This window comes from Cydia splendana, chromosome 26, assembly GCF_910591565.1.
Source record: "Cydia splendana chromosome 26, ilCydSple1.2, whole genome shotgun sequence".
Lineage (NCBI taxonomy): Eukaryota > Metazoa > Arthropoda > Insecta > Lepidoptera > Tortricidae > Cydia > Cydia splendana.
The window spans coordinates 1,697,622-1,713,794 of NC_085985.1; the positions used below are offsets into that span (position 1 = coordinate 1,697,622).

Genomic DNA, 16,173 nt, shown 5'->3' on the forward strand with positions numbered 1-16,173 from the left:
AAGAATCACTCTATTCATAGGTGAAAACCGCATGAAAATCCGTCCAGTAGTTTTTGAGTTTATCGCAAACATACAAACACACAAACAGAGACGCGGCGGGGGACTTTGTTTTATAAGTAGTGATTTATAAAATAGAATAAATGATATTCGGTAATAATGTTTTATTTATTCTTAATCTAACCGCTAACATTACAGAAATGAACTTTTACACATTATTTTACTTTAATTACAAATACATAAGCACTAAGTTGCAGCTATCTTAGTGATTAATTTAAAAGCAAAAATATCGAAAGAATTATTTTTTCACCTTTAATTAAACCTTCAAACTATTATATTAAACATATAATTTATACGCCAAAAATTCTCAAATCAATTTTAATTTGTGATCAAAAGAGTATTAAATTTTTTAAACAGATCTTTATTTTAATAAAAAGATAAAAACGTTATTCCCGCCGTTACGTTACCACCGTCTTATTTTAGTATTACTTAATAGTAACATCAGCGAATTATTATTCCCAAAGTTACTATTTAATTAGAAACATGGGGACATAATCCTAGCTGTTACTAATACCAGTGGTAACAACTTGATGGTATGGTAACAAGTGAAATAATATACTTAGTATATTATCTTAATACCATACCCACCAATTTATTAAATAAATATTAAGTACAATACCATTATAAATGTAATTTTTCTGTTTTTAAATGCACCAAAATGCTATAAATTATGTGGTACCTAGCTGACGCTGCAGCACTTGGAAATACCTACTACCTACTACATAGGTAGGGCACTATAATATATATAGTATGTCAAACAACTTTGTCAGTAGAAAAAGGAGCGATTTTTTCGCTAAATTAAAATTTTCTATGAGACGATATCCCAGATATCCCTTCGCGCCTACATTTTTCAAATTTGCCGCCTTTTTTTACTGACATGATCTGCTTGATCAACTATATATAGTCTGTCAAACAACTTTGTCAGTAGAAAAATGAGCGATATTTTTTAATTTGTCGCCTTTCCTTTTTTCTACTGATGGAAATGGCTTGCCAGACTATATTAATGTATTTATGTTTTGCAACAAGCTTATGACTTGAATGATATGTTTTATACCTATTTAATAACTTAACGGCAACATCAAAAAATATATATTTTATAAAAGTAACTAAAGGGACGGACAAAAATAACTTTAGCAACAAATGTATGAAAAATAAACATAAACAATATTTTCAAAAATCTCAAACCCGTGTACTAAGACAAAATAAAATACTAAAATAAATAACTGCATCTGGCCATCTGCTGAGTTTAATTATCCAATACGGCGAGGTCAAATGGTAAAAAGTAATAACTTAAAAAAATATGTTTTTTAAGTTAATGTTTGTACTTCATACATAATCATTATACTTATTGTATTTCACCTACGCGCTTATTTATACAATTTGAGTGCAGAGTAAAACTCAAATATTCTTATATTTGACGTGCTGGAGGCTAAAGACCCCCCACAAAAACCTTAAAATTGACTAATTATTTTTACAAAAATTGTGATACATACATAAGCGCTTTCATTGAAAAAATACTTCTAAGACCGAAGTACATTTCTCTCCATTCCCAAACGAAAAATCATGTACATTTTACTAAAATATTAGCTGAAGCCCGTATATAATCATATCCTGAAGCGTTTGTGCCAACTCTTTTACAAAAAAACTTTGATATTTCGATAATTTATGCCAAGGATTTTTATACAAGCTTGATATCATGTATAAGGGTGGTATTACACCTGGTCAATTTCTTTGTGCAATATGTTTTTACGTCTCACATTTCGCTTAGTGAGAGAGTGAGAATAAATGCACACCAAGAAATTTGACAGGTAAAATACCAACCAAAGATGGGACAGCTTGAGAAAAAGATCCTACATTTTCACTTTTTTTATAACTTTTCTAGTGAAACGTTTGTCTTTTTCTATGCTTTGAAGTCTATTTTCTTAAAGATAATATCCCATTGAATGTGTCCTGGCGTTTTTGTAGTAGTCGAAGTATTCGGCTGGAGAGTTGGCATGCTTTTTCACCACTTCATCCAACTGCATTTGGTCGCCCCAATCGGCCTGAAAAAAGAAAGGTTTGGAGATACATAAGTATAAGCATTATCAGCGACTTGGTTATAAATAACGCCAAAGATAGGTAAAGTCTATTTCAATAGAACTTGCTAACTATGTAAACAAAAACCGCCATATTGAAATTGTCTCTGAATGATGAATTTACTAGTGATGGGCAAGACTCCTACTTACTACTTTACTAATGTCAAACCATATCGAATAATAAAATACCAAAAGTAAAAAACAAGTAGTTACATATTTTTAATTTGTTTAATCACGATCAGAAGACAAATTAGTACTTAAGAATGATGTATTGATGTATTTTATAACCGCGGCGGTAGGTACAGATCATGGGTTGGGTAGTGTGTAGCGGGTTTATATCACAAACTTTAGTCACAACACTACCCATCATAGGCAATTGTAGAATTTAAAAGAAACAAAACCGTCATTCCATCAGGTCCTCATAACCTAACTTATGAACCCATTTTAAACTTTTAATTGAATATCCAAGATACAGTTATATATTTATGTATTTTACGGAACGGACCGTTTCAATAGTGTATATGTGTATGGTTTCAATGGTATTTGATGAGGTGGTGTAAAAATTCAAAGAGAAACAGTGATAAAACAAAGTTACGTTGTTTGTTTACATAGTTAGCAAGTTCTATTGAAATAGACTTTAGGTATCTTTGCGGTCGGTGAAGTCACATTTTAATACTTAATTTGGAAGAAAATACAATAGTTTAAAATTATATATTTAATGACAGTATCGACAGTTAACGTCAGATATACAATAATGGCCTCTTTTTGTGATGTGTCTTTTCACATCACCTATTCGGAAAACAACTTTTTATTCCCTGCTAGGAGGGATCAAAGTGGCACGTTTCTTCCCTGCTATTATAGTCCTTCATTTCGTTAAGGATTCAATGTACGCCCACGCCGTAATTATGTTATTTTGCTCCCTTATGGCGCAATTAACTATTTTTATAAGTATGGTTTATTTCTAATGTTCCGCGGATAAAGGTACCATATGGCGGTTGGCGCTTACGCTAAATATTATTAACGCCGCTTAAATACAATTTATTAACGCCGCTCCAATAATACTATTGCGGTACTATGCGACGTAAGCGCCAGCCGCCATAAGGTACCTTGTCCCGTGAAACGTCTCATTTATGCTTATATTGTGCTTACAAAGTTAGGGAAAAGGGATCGTTTCTCGTCGAACTTCTTCTCGTTGATGCATCGCAGCAGATACAGGCGCTCGACCCACGGCCAGATCATGTAGTCCAGCATGCCGGGACGGTCGCCACCGAAATAATTTGTACCTGAAACAGTTTTTAGAACAGGATATATTACCTGTTGTGTATCTCTGCTTGTGTTTCTGTTTTCTTTTGTGTTGTTCTCTTTTATTGAGGTGTACAATAAAGAGTATTTTTAACCGACTTCCAAATCTCAAAGAAGGAGGTTATCAATTCGGTTGTATGTTTTTTTTTTTATGTTTGTTACTCCATATCTTTGTATTGTATTGTACCATGTAAGCCTTATAAAACATGCAGATAGATTATGAATGAATGAATGAATGAATGATGCTTTTATTGGAAACACACATACACAACAACATTAAAATAGGCTTAAGTCTAGGTAAATTTGAAGTTACAGTGTTGCGAGAGGTTCCAAAAAGGATAACACTCAGCATGTGTCGCAGCACATGAGTAGTGTTACGACGCTGATTTTCAGTGTACCCATTGACACGTAAAACAAACACAAAACAACACAGAACATAAAAACAAAACCGAAGCAGAATACAACAGAATGTGCGGTTGACACGGTAATTTATTAACAAAATAAGAAATCTGAGACATGTTTATGAATAAATACTTACATATTATAATACATAAATAAATATATAGACTCTAAAGCACAGTAGTCGGTACAAATACAGGTGGATGTAGGTAGGTATAGGTCGGCTAGGTGGGGATCGTTTGTTCCTTGAGTAGGTGCAGTGCAGAATAGCGCCATAAGAGTCCCTATTGTACCTTTTGGGTACAAAAATCTAATTTTCATCACACTTGCTCAAAAAATACCTTATTTCATGCAGGTGTATTGAAGGACAAAGGCCTATATTGTTCCCGCGGGAGTTATGGATTGTGAAAAAAACCCTGCCTGCCTGCGGCTGTCGGGAATTATAATGGGCTATTAGAATGCGGTAACACTCCTACGATGGTTAGAAATTGAGTATCTTAATTATTTTATTATGTATAAAGGGAGAAGGGAGGCCTTTGCCCAGCAGTGCGAAACTTTAGGCTTACTCGTATAAAAATATAAAATAGCAGTGGTCATAGCCTCGGTAAAGCATTGACCACGCTAGGTTTTCGTGCCAAGTGCTAAGTAAAAGCTTATAGGCATTATGTATGCATTTTTACTGCCAAGTTTGTGAAAAGTTAGCGTGGTCACTGGTCAGGGTCTATCAATTAGAGTTCGAGTTTTTTGTTTCTTTATTTCGTTATTATTATTATTATTTTTTTGTGACGATACTCAAATCAAAAAAATACTTATGAGAACAGAGGAATTACATAAATGTTTTCTTATAGTTAATTAAAACTAAATGCCTAGATAGAGTTGACATACCTCTCGCAGTGAGTTCCTTTTCGAAGATATCTAAGGTTTGCACGATCTGTTCACTGCCGTAGGCGAAGTTTGTGTCGAAGCACTCTAGACTGCCTTTTATAAGCTTAAAAATAAAAACAATAAATTTTAGATATAGATCCGCAATGTTTACTCTGTATCTTTAGGTATTTAAATAAAAGTAAACAAACAATTTGTAATTTTTCGGGTAGTTAACATTTATTGGTTAACCGACCAAATACAAAACCACCTGGATCTGTCACTGAACGACCTGACCTTAACCTACATTATTTGAAGATCTCTATCTCTATCATGTAATGTTTTCATCTCATCAACCCTCAGCTGGCTTAAGGAGCCATTTGAGGGTAGATTTTGTTTACTTTTATTTAAATACCTAAAGATACAGAGTGTAGTTTTAGAAAAATTCATTACCTCTGGCGAAATACGAACTTTGTCTTTTGGTCTTTGTTACCTTTTCACTTCTCTACTATCTAAGCTACTAAGGTAACTCAGGCCTACCATATATGTACAGGGAAATATTTTCCACCATAATCCATTGAATTTTAGCAATATCTAAACGGGACTGACGTGTCTAATCGTTTTAAAAATAATGTAATATAAATATAATGCGCTAACCCAATTAATTTTTGTACGGAATACAGCTGCCTTCAGCCAAAAATAAGTTTTTTGAAATAAAAGTAAATCCAGAGCCTGTAAAATATTAGGTAAGTACCTCATTAAACCTCTCAATCAGCAGCCTGTCCTGCGCCTTAACGTAAGGGTCCCGGGAGTGCAACTGCCCCCGTCCGTATTTCTCGTCCAAGTAGTCGCATATCACCACACTCTCGAACAAAAACTTGTCCCCTTGGTCGGTGGGAATTTCCAGCACTGGTATTTTCACTGGAATAAAGAATAATCAAGGATTACTGGCTACTGGGGTCAATATCCACCTTCTGGCTTAAGTTTATAAATATGGGTATGCATATATGTTAGTCTGTAAGGTATTTGTAATATAGGCCTTGTTGCCTGATTTAAAATGTTAAATAAATAAATAAATATTCCACATCAGCTCGTTCGTGGCCTGCGTGCCGCAGACGCTGCTGGGAACCATCGCGAGCGCGGACTTCTGGCCGAAGGGAGTGGTATTTCGGTGGTTCCGTGGGAATCTGCCGAATCCTACACCGGAACACGCGACACAACAGAAAACTGTTACCGAAATAATTTGTATCTTTTAAGACGAAACAGGAGCTGAGTTTAAAATATTTTAGGTAAATATACCCGTCTCGCTAACGGAAGCGGCACCTAAAAGTAGTGCGATAAGGACAAGGCGAAAAATCCTGCGTAAAAATCTCAAAAATCGAGGTTTTGTACTCCTCTGTTTCCTCCTCCAAAACTTAACCAATCGTAACCAAATTTGGAAATCTAAATGATTATGAAATTATCTGTGTCGGACCGTTTTGCTTTTTTGGCCAATTGATAACAGTTTTGAATGCCACGCCTCTCATTGCGGCATAGTCAATTAGGCCATTTTGGCCATTTTTGAAGGGCTCTAGCGCCTTAAAAAACAAAAATATCAAAACGGTCCGACACAGATATTGACAATATTAATCTGTGTTGAAAAAAACATTGCTCTAGCTTCAAAAACCACGGAGGAAAAAGAGGAGTACGTTTGTATGGAGAAATGACCACTCCCGTTGGCTCTTAAGATTTTTATTATCGCATGTACTTATTACTTATGTTAGTTTGTGAAGGTATGTATCTATGAGTCTTAGTTGCCTGATAATAAATGATATATAATTTAATTTTAATATTGATTGCCGTAAAGGTCGTACAGACGCAAAAAAACAAAAGTAGTGTATGAAAATTAATAAACTTAACCTCGGTGTCGGTAACGCCTACGAATTCGAATAAATACTACGGGTTCAAATCCCGGTAAGGGCTTTTAATTGTGTGTTTATCACGAATTCCTGAGTCATGTTATCTATATATCTTTACTTAGTACTTATTTTATATATTCATTATTTATAATGTTTACGTTATTTTATTGAATGACATTGACATGAGCGACAAGACAATTAACTATTTCTTCTACGGCCGTAGAGGTTTCATAGCACAATAGTAGTTTATGTGACTGCTACATAATGAGAGGCATCAAAATACGAGTGTGGGTTTAAGAAATGAACGTTAGTGAGTTTCTTAATAGGATCACACGAATGTTTTAATGCCTAATTATGTACAGTTACATAATAGGTATAACAACTTACATCTAGGATTAGCAGTTCTGAACCAGTCAGGCAGCCTCAGTGGATCTAGCTTGTAAACCTCGTATTTAGTTTTCTTAGCCTCCAGAATGAGCAGGACTCTGTGGCCGTAAGGGTTCATATCTACATGGTAGAGACGAAGCTTGTCGCCTAAAGGTGGAGGTGGCGCTGAACCTGGAAGATACAAATGGAAATTTTTACATATATCAGTCCTTAATTCTACTAGTTGTTTATTCTATTCTATACTAAATTTTGTTAAAAAGTAATTAATGATTTTGTGTACCTAAAACCAACTAAAAATAGTACTTATTATAATAAGACATGCATGCATGTACCTACAATTATTCTATAGTAAGTAATATTGGCGTAACGTGAAGTAGCACATACGTAGGTACATTTGAGTGGAAAATTTAGATTTTGCATAAAATGAAGTAGGTACTCGAGGTAATTCGTTGTCGTTTAGACTGAACGCTTAACATAAATACCGACATTCACGCATGAGCGCATGAGATGTTATTTCAAGTTTTGTAATAAGACGAATTTCAATATGTTTTTTGCTAGGATATTGTTAGCTTTAAACATGTTTGTTTAACAGCTCTTTCGAACTGTCTAGCAGTGATAGATAACTATAAATTATAGATTTAAACTGAAATAGATGTCATATATGTATTAAAGAAAAAGTGTCCAAGCCCACCGCCACGGCATTTAGCTTACGCGGCCTTATCAGCCATCGGCAATAATGAGGCTTCGGAGACTTCGGAGTTTAAGTAGCACGATAATGGAGTCAATGTTAACATACAAAAATTAGTCATAACCGTACTCAATCTAACTTTTTTTACCCTACCTTAATAAAATAATTTCGAATCTAAAGTAGTTAGTGTAGGAGCAGTACCTAAGCGGAAAACAAAGTTATCATTAAATAACAAAGTTATCAATAACTTGTGAGTGCATAAATCGTATATTATATTTTATTTCTTTAATTACATTACTCAACGAATGAGCATTCATCCTGGCTTAATTGAATGTTATTTTAACATCGATACTATAGCTCTTTTTTGTTTTTTTTTGGCTTTTCTTTGTTTTATTTCATATTTTATTGTGTTTTTTTCCGGTCGCCCTGAAACTAGCGCCATGGCCAAGTATCTTTTCACCTCAGCAGCTCGAACAAGGGTACTTTGCTTCTCAAAAACAGTGAGCAAAATGCGATTTTGCTCACTGAGTCATTTTGTCTCACTCAGTGAGCAAAATGCGATTTTGCTCACTGAGTTGTCTCATTCAGTGAGCAAAATGCGATTTTGCTCACTGAGTGAGACAAAATGACATTCAAGTGACCTTTATAGTCAAATGTCATTTCAACATGCGGGGTCTAATACAAGTTCGATACTTGGGTTCTATTATCTCTGTCCCTCTAGGTATGTTCTCACTGCTTAGGGTGAAAATTTTTGTGTACTACACGAGATCAAAGTTATTTACATCTCGTGCGCTTTTGAATCCCTTACTACGCTCAAGATTCTAAATTAGATTCACTCGCTACGCTCGTGAATCTATTATAGAATCTTTCGCTTGCACGGGACTCAAAATAAACACTCGAAGAAATATCAAACTTTGATCTCTTGTTGTACAAATAACTATTTAGCCATCGACAAATGCTGAGCGGCATTCATTTTGGTTTTCGAATGTATTAGAATAAGATCTACCTATTTGTAGGTTAAGTTACTTAAATTTTAGTTTAATACCGTAAAATGGGGTGAGTAGGGTCAAAACCGAAATTCAAACCTCGATAACATTTTATTTTTACATATGAAAAGTGAATGGTGTATATAATAAGTGTTCCGGAATTCCGGACGTTTGTATTTTAGTTTTTATTTTATTTTGGGTAGTTCCATTTCATAACTTTGACGATAAAGAGGAAAACCCACCTCACCCCGTAGTGCCTCGTATTTGGGGTGAGAGGGGTTTTCATACAAAGGTGATTTTGGAAGATAGTTGGATCGATTTTTTTTTATTATGCGTATTACTATAGCTCCATTTTAAATTGGAATACATTATTTTTGTAGCAGTAGCCTTAAAATCCCTTCTCAGCCCCCTCTCAAACCTTCTCTCCCCATTCATAACCCACCTCTCCCCGCGAAACCTAGTCACCCCGTTTTACGGTACCAAATAAACCATTCCTATTCTTAAGTTATTCTACTCATATAATCATAACCGACATCAGTAAACAAGTGTTATAAATCAATACAAACTAAACACAGATGTCGAAATTGTGCGGATCGCCCGGTGCCCCGCTAAATGGGTCGAGAACTGGAAATACATTCGAGTGTTATATTATAAGCTCATAAGTCATAAATTTCGTAATGCGGTGCACTTGATGCGCGGTTACCGCAAGTTAGTAAAACTACGTAGAGTTAGAGCAAGAAAAGTCTGCACTGTCTGCAGCGATTTTGAGAACCCACGCAGTGCAAGTGTTATTTACAAGTTCTAATTTCATAGAAGTTTGACGTTTAAAATGACACATCTCTTTAAGATGTCACCCATCCAATTCAAGCACTTCTATGTATAAACCCCTATTAATTATATGACCAACTATGTACAATCACGCTCCGCGATTGTTGAACCATTTAGGGTCCTAGCTAAATTGGTTGTTCAATACTTACGCTATAGAATTTCCTATATTGCAAAAACCCTAATTGCCATAACGATTCCGTGTGGTGACTGCACATGGTATGGAGCAATTATATGGTAGAGATTGTATTGAGACATACCTATTAAACAATATTTTAGTAACAATTAAATGAAAAAAAAAAAAAACATTCGAAGCTACTTATCTACCTACCTACTATACTATAAAATTAGTATTTTAAACCATCACAATGCCTAGTCAATAACAAGTCTCAACTTGGCAAGTCCATTTACTTTATTTATGTTATATAATTCCTACGTTTCTCTCAGCCAAAAAACGGAATTACCACACCGCAAAAGATTGCGAACAAGCTTTTAAAAGACGCAAATAAAAGTACCAAATCATTTTTACCTCAGCAGCTTGAACAATGGTACATAACTGCTTTAAAAAAGTGAGCAAAATCGATTTTGCTGTGATTGTGAGAGTGTATAAAAGTGACTTCGAAATTAGAATGTTATTTCATCAAGGAATTGGGAAGGAGAGTGGGAATCGGAATCTATACTGGACAGTCGCAGTCGGAATCGCAGTCGCAGTCGGAGTCGCAATCGCAGTCGTAATCGCAGTCACAGTCTCCATCGTAGTCGCAGTCATTGTCGCAGTCTCAGTTGCAGTTGGAATCGGCATCGGAATAGGACTGGGCCTGATGTTGTTTTTTGCGTTATTTATAAATATAATTAAATGAGCTTTTCTTTCATTATTTTTCCCTCTTAAATATAAATGTCACTGCTGAAGTTAAAAATTGTATATGCCACACGAGACCAAAGATTTTCCGCACCTCGCGTCTAAGAATCCATCGCTACGCTTCAGATTCTATTAAATAATCATTAACTTCCCTGGGACTATAAATCAGCATTTACAGCAAAACCTAACTTCACTCTCTTGATGCACAAATAACCACATATTAATGTAGGTAATGTCTACTTTACATCCATACAATTAGTGTCATTGGCACGGCTAGATAAGATACTTAACACTACTTAACAAGTAGGTACTCTACTTGTTTTAATGGACTACTAAAACGTAAACAGTTAACACGATGGGGAACCTAATTTTTTAGGTCCAACTGTTAGTAAATCTTTATTTACTTTATCATTTCAAAAACAGTTCCAGTCCGTTGCTCTCAAGCTCCATATTAAAGCAGTGGTGTAGCGGCCTCTAATAACTGTATACAATGACGTAATACTTATACTTACAAGGTCCTGACAACATTTAACTAAAAGACGACCCGACGCTACATATCACTACACCAGAGCCTCTACCATCAGTTTTAACATTGACATAACGCTCACGTCTACGTAATTTACTTTCTGTACATCTCGCTTGCACTATTGCTCGCATATGCGAGTACGAGCGAGATGCATAGAAAGTAAGTTACGTAGACGTGAGCGTATATGTCAATGTCAAAACTGATGGTAGACGTACTTAACCTTATAAAACAAAGTCCCCCGCCGCGTCTTTCTATTTGTGTGTTTGTATGTTTGTTCGCGATAAATTCAAAAACTACTGAACGGATTTTCATGCGGTTTTCACCTATCAATAGAGTGGTTTTTGAGGAAGGTTATAATTTGTTAACCCGTGCGAAGCCAGGGCGGGTCGCTAGTTATAAGACAAGGTCCCCCGCCGCGTCTGTCTGTTTGTATGTTTGCGATAAACTCAAAAACTACTGAACGGATTTTCATGCCGTTTTCACCTATCAATAGAGTGATTCTTGATGAAGGTTTAGATGTATAATTTGTTAAGGTTTTGTGTACATTGGTTGCACTACCCGTGCGAAGCCGGGACGGGTCGCAAGTTTAACATTTAACTTAAAGACAACGCAAAAGATGACCAAATCAAAGTTGTTTAAAGTATAATTTACGCTTATTTGTTGCTTAAAGGCCGGTTTAAATGGCATGCGATTTGATTAATGATCTACTCGTATTTACGAAACCCTTGATTTATGCTAATAATATTATTTTCTTATAATATTTATAATCAGATACGAATAGAGGTTGACTTATTTTCTTCTTTCGTATTTTTCGTATTTCGTAAAGAATATTATGCTGTGGGTTGCAATTTTCGTGGGACTAAATGGAAGGATGTGGTTATCTAATATATCTATTACTTCTTGTGAGTACCTACCATCAACTGGATAATTTGACCTATGTATAGAATGAATATGGTAACCCATACTGGCAGGTAATTTGGCATTTGTATGATTCGGTATATTACTATGCTATTTATATGTGGATAGTTATAATAAAAAGGGGAAGCTGTCTGCTATAATTTTGCTTTTATTAAACTTAATTACGTAATGTTTCCTGTATTTAAAATAAATTATTTCAAACCGTGCACGAAATAAAGCACCAGATAATTATTAGAAAAACATAGATAGCAGCTATTTTTAAACACAATTTGTATTTAATAAATCGGATTGAAATATAAAAAGTAGGCGAGTTTACCGTGACGTCACTATATTCGTTTTCATATAAATTCCATACTAAAAAATCGTTTTGAGAGTTCTAAAAAAGAAGCTGATTTGACTAGTAGGAATGTAGCCTATTGATATGCGGTAGCTATTCGGTCAATAACTTATTTGGACGTTTCTTTTATTTTTTGCCATTTTTATATATTGTGACCTTTTTTGCCACTTTTGTGTTATTTCTACTCAGAATCACGAGCTCTTTCGATCCTAATGGGATAAAAAATGTCCCAGAGTTTTTTTCCTATTGTGTTACCATTTCCCCATATACTTTGTATGGCGGTAACAAAAAGGAAATTTTGAAAAATCCTGACTAGAAATAACACAAAAGTGGCACAAAAGGTGACAATATATAAAAATGGCAAAAAATAAAAGAAACGCTCATTTACCACAGTTAGGCGAAGGGGAAACCTCATATAATTAATTATTAAACGTTTGTTAATTGGGTAATGTTTAACACCTAGTTTATACTTGTTTTTTTTTGTCAAAATAAAACTCCATTGAAATCTCTTTGAGTAGGCAAAAAATGCAAGCAAATTGATCACTTAAAAATATTAATTGCTCACACAAATTTCTCAAGAACCATTTCAGTCTCTCGATTCAAGAGCTTTGAGCTAGAAACAGTTTAACGACTGCACTGAGGCATGCAGTTACCTAGTAACATAAACAAACCAAATATGTTTCAGGTCAAGGAGATTTTGCGTTTCTTCGGTTACGTCACTTCTACACTGTGCCGTTGATCGATGTGACCTACCTATACCTGCCCGTTTGAGTAGACTCAGAGCTATAACCGCGAAAATCGAAGTTCGCAAATTGCGGGCATTTTTCTCTGTCACTCTTATTACGCCTTCATTGGAGTAAAAGAGAAAGATCCCCGCAATTTGCGAATTTCGGTTTTCGCGGTAGCCGCTCTGGTTTTTTTAATGGTATAAGGGTTATTGCTAGTATTTTAAGTAATCTGCATATAGTTTATTGTTAAATAGCAGAATATGATGATAACACCATTTGTTTTCGCATAAATAAACAGTATTAAAAAATTGTGTAAGTACTTCTAGGATTGTACATTATTTTAATTAAAAACAATCCAAAGATCTGTTTACAATTATGAACCTTAATCCATTGTGATAAGGTGAACAATGTACAGGTACTTCTTTTTGATATCAACAAAACGTCATCTAGGGTGACGTCATCTTTTTACAGCTGGTTCGTTCCATAGTAATAGCAGGTAATAGCATAAAACAGAATAAATAAGTACAGATATCATAGAAACTGTTTTTTAAATGTATTAAATGTGAAAATAATTAAATAACTAATCAATAAAAAAGGGTAACGGTGACTTACTTTAGGTGTGTCGTATTTATTTAAAAAAAATCAATATGCAAGATATTTGAAGGTAGTCTCAAAAACCCCTCCATTTAAAAAGTCATAAACATTATTAAAAAATCCGTTAAGTAATTAAAAATAACTGCAATATAATCAAACACATAACAAATATTAGGTTAAATTATCACATTTCTTGTTAAATATTTGCATTAATTGATTAACCACATTTAATAACCATGACTACCGGTAATCACCTAAATAAACAAGAAAACAATTGGTAATTCCATTTAACCTTCACGTTAAAATACATAAAACGAAAAGAAAACCTACTTACCAGAGTATCTCGATTGAAAGTACGACATTTTTATACACTAGACGAACAAAAATAACTAAATACAATAAATAGGTGCTCGGTCCACCGAATTTCGTGTAGAAATGGTACGTCACTTTTAAAATTAAGCTAATGATATGACATCATGGTTGACCCGATTATGTTTTATGCTACCAAATTGGATACGTCAAAACATTCATTTGATTGTACAGTGTAGTGTTACATTTCAATTTAATTGGACTGCCGATACAGAAGACCACTTGTGATTAATGTTTTGATGATTTTTTGATATTTAATACTTGTTTTTCCCTTACATTATTTACATTATTAAAGCCACCTTTTATACTAGAAATAATACAATATTCCTATGTAAATATTCTAACTAATTATTAATCTCAATTCTTTTTATTTATTTGTTGAATTATTTAGTAATCTCTGATTTTTCATAAATATTATTAATCGGAAATCGGTGGGTAAAACACCGTACTTAAATATTACTTCATGATTACTCCAGTGCAATATCAAAACGCAAATTTGGTGCTGCCAGCTTTTTAGAATCCTACTACTTTCGGAGAAAATGGTAGCACATGAACAAAACTAGTAGCTTTGAATTTAAGTTTCAACAGGGTTTAAAAAAGATAAAGATGTTTTTATTATATTGTCATCTCAATGTTCCTTAGTTTTTATAGAAATTAGTAAGTAAAATCTCAATTTTAATAATTGGCCTGATGACAAATTTTGAATTCCCTTTTAATATTGTCGGTACACTTGTATTGGTTCCGAAAAACACAATATTTCAGCTATACTCATAAGATTTAATATAAATAAATGCATTTTATTATAGCTAGTTTAAACCTCGCGCGTAAACGCCTCGCACGCCATTTGTGACGTCATAAATTAGATGGTGGTAGGGTGGTAGACATTGTTTACATACTCACAATTACGAATTTCCCTTGAATCCGAATGATATTGTTAATTCAGCACCATATATTACGATTTGGGATGATAACACATTACAAAAAAATATCACAATAGCTCATTTTGTACAAAAACTCTCACGCGGTTGCAATTTAAGATGAATTATTTAGATACATGTAAATTTTAAGTGAAAATCACCGAGAGCCGGTTTTACTTTTTAATTTTTCATTTTTTCTGGTTACGACAGCCAACATGGCAATGATAGTTCCATTCAGCCAAATACTTAAAAAGTTTTTTGGTGATGTATCGTATTATTTAGCATTTTATTTATATAATAACAAATAAATAGCTACTTTATATCGTGTAATAATATTTTTTGGACGTAATAAATGTTTAGTGGCGAAATATATATTTTTTTAAATCTCCAAACTCTTTGGTGAGGACGTATGGATTACGGTTAACTCGGAGTAAATATCTATGGAGTAGAGACGCGCACTAATTTCTATCTGAAAAATTCTGTCGTTTTTGGCGCGGGGGACGAGGTAACGCACACAAATAATGTTAACACTAATGCATTTTTAGCATGCGTCGCTACACACGCACACGACAAAATTATCAAACACTAGCAAAAACTATATTCACACAAGTACAAGAACAAACACAGACAACCCTGTCCGTGAACGAGATGACGTCAGTTCTAAGTAAACCTAGATAGTGCGAGGGACGCGCCGATAATATTGTCGATAAAATTGACAATGAATTTTAATTTCTGATTTTATCAATTATAATAATAATACAATATCAAGTCTTTGTACCAGCATTTTACTAACTTTGAATTTTTGTATTGTTTAGATGTTATTTCTAATAGTTTGTCAATTTGTTTAGGGCGAATCTTGCAAGCTGATATAGAATGATTTTTTATTATCAGTTCATTAGTTAATATTTTACATGTTGGTTTACTTCTGAAAGCAATGCAATATACTATCGAGGATGCAGATCTGATGACAGAGATGGAACGCGGCCATAGGATGTCATTTAAGGGATATTGAGTAGGGGATAATTAGTATATATATCGGCGGTAGATCGTAAAATCGGGCATATCGAGATATTCCTAGGCATATCATGAAACGCCGCCATTTAATAATCTGCCTTTTGCATTTTTTGCCACGGCTAGTGCTGCATTCTATGTGGCATTTGGAGCAGAATGCGTAGGTACTAAAATCATACGCTACCCAAACCCGTACTATAAGTAGGCTGTCAAGCCATTTCAATGGTTATCATTTGCTAAAATTAGGACATCCTACTTATTCGATATGCCTAAATGTTGAGGTTTGAACGGTATGGCTGGTGGTCACTAGTCAGATCATGACATGCCGGCGTTTCATGATCTGCTTAGGAATATCACACCTTGAAGTTAGCACGATATGGCTGGTGGTCACTAGGCAGATCATCATCTGCCTAGAAATATCACTCCTTGAGGTTTG

At 34.3% G+C, this 16,173-nt stretch overlaps 1 protein-coding gene across 1 annotated transcript; it reads right to left on the reverse strand.

The window, feature by feature from the left end:
* Positions 1–1,129: 1,129 nt before the first annotated feature.
* Positions 1,130–13,979, reverse strand: LOC134803513 (pyrimidodiazepine synthase-like). The gene is made up of 6 exons (XM_063776311.1): positions 13,775–13,979; positions 6,980–7,150; positions 5,449–5,615; positions 4,719–4,821; positions 3,282–3,415; positions 1,130–2,099 (listed from the first exon to the last, which is right to left on the reverse strand). The coding sequence occupies exons 1-6, from the start codon at positions 13,800–13,802 to the stop codon at positions 1,980–1,982; spliced, it is 723 nt and encodes a 240-aa protein (XP_063632381.1). The 5' UTR covers positions 13,803–13,979; the 3' UTR covers positions 1,130–1,979.
* Positions 13,980–16,173: the final 2,194 nt, after the last annotated feature.

Coding starts and splice junctions, on each gene's coding strand:
- LOC134803513 (XM_063776311.1), bottom strand. CDS start 13,802: ATGTCGTACTTTCAATCGAGATACTCTG. Junction 7,151..13,774: donor CTTTCAATCGAGATACTCTG/GTAAGTAGGTTT, acceptor TGTATCTTCCAG/GTTCAGCGCCACCTCCACCT. Junction 2,100..3,281: donor GATCCCTTTTCCCTAACTTT/GTAAGCACAATA, acceptor TTCTTTTTTCAG/GCCGATTGGGGCGACCAAAT.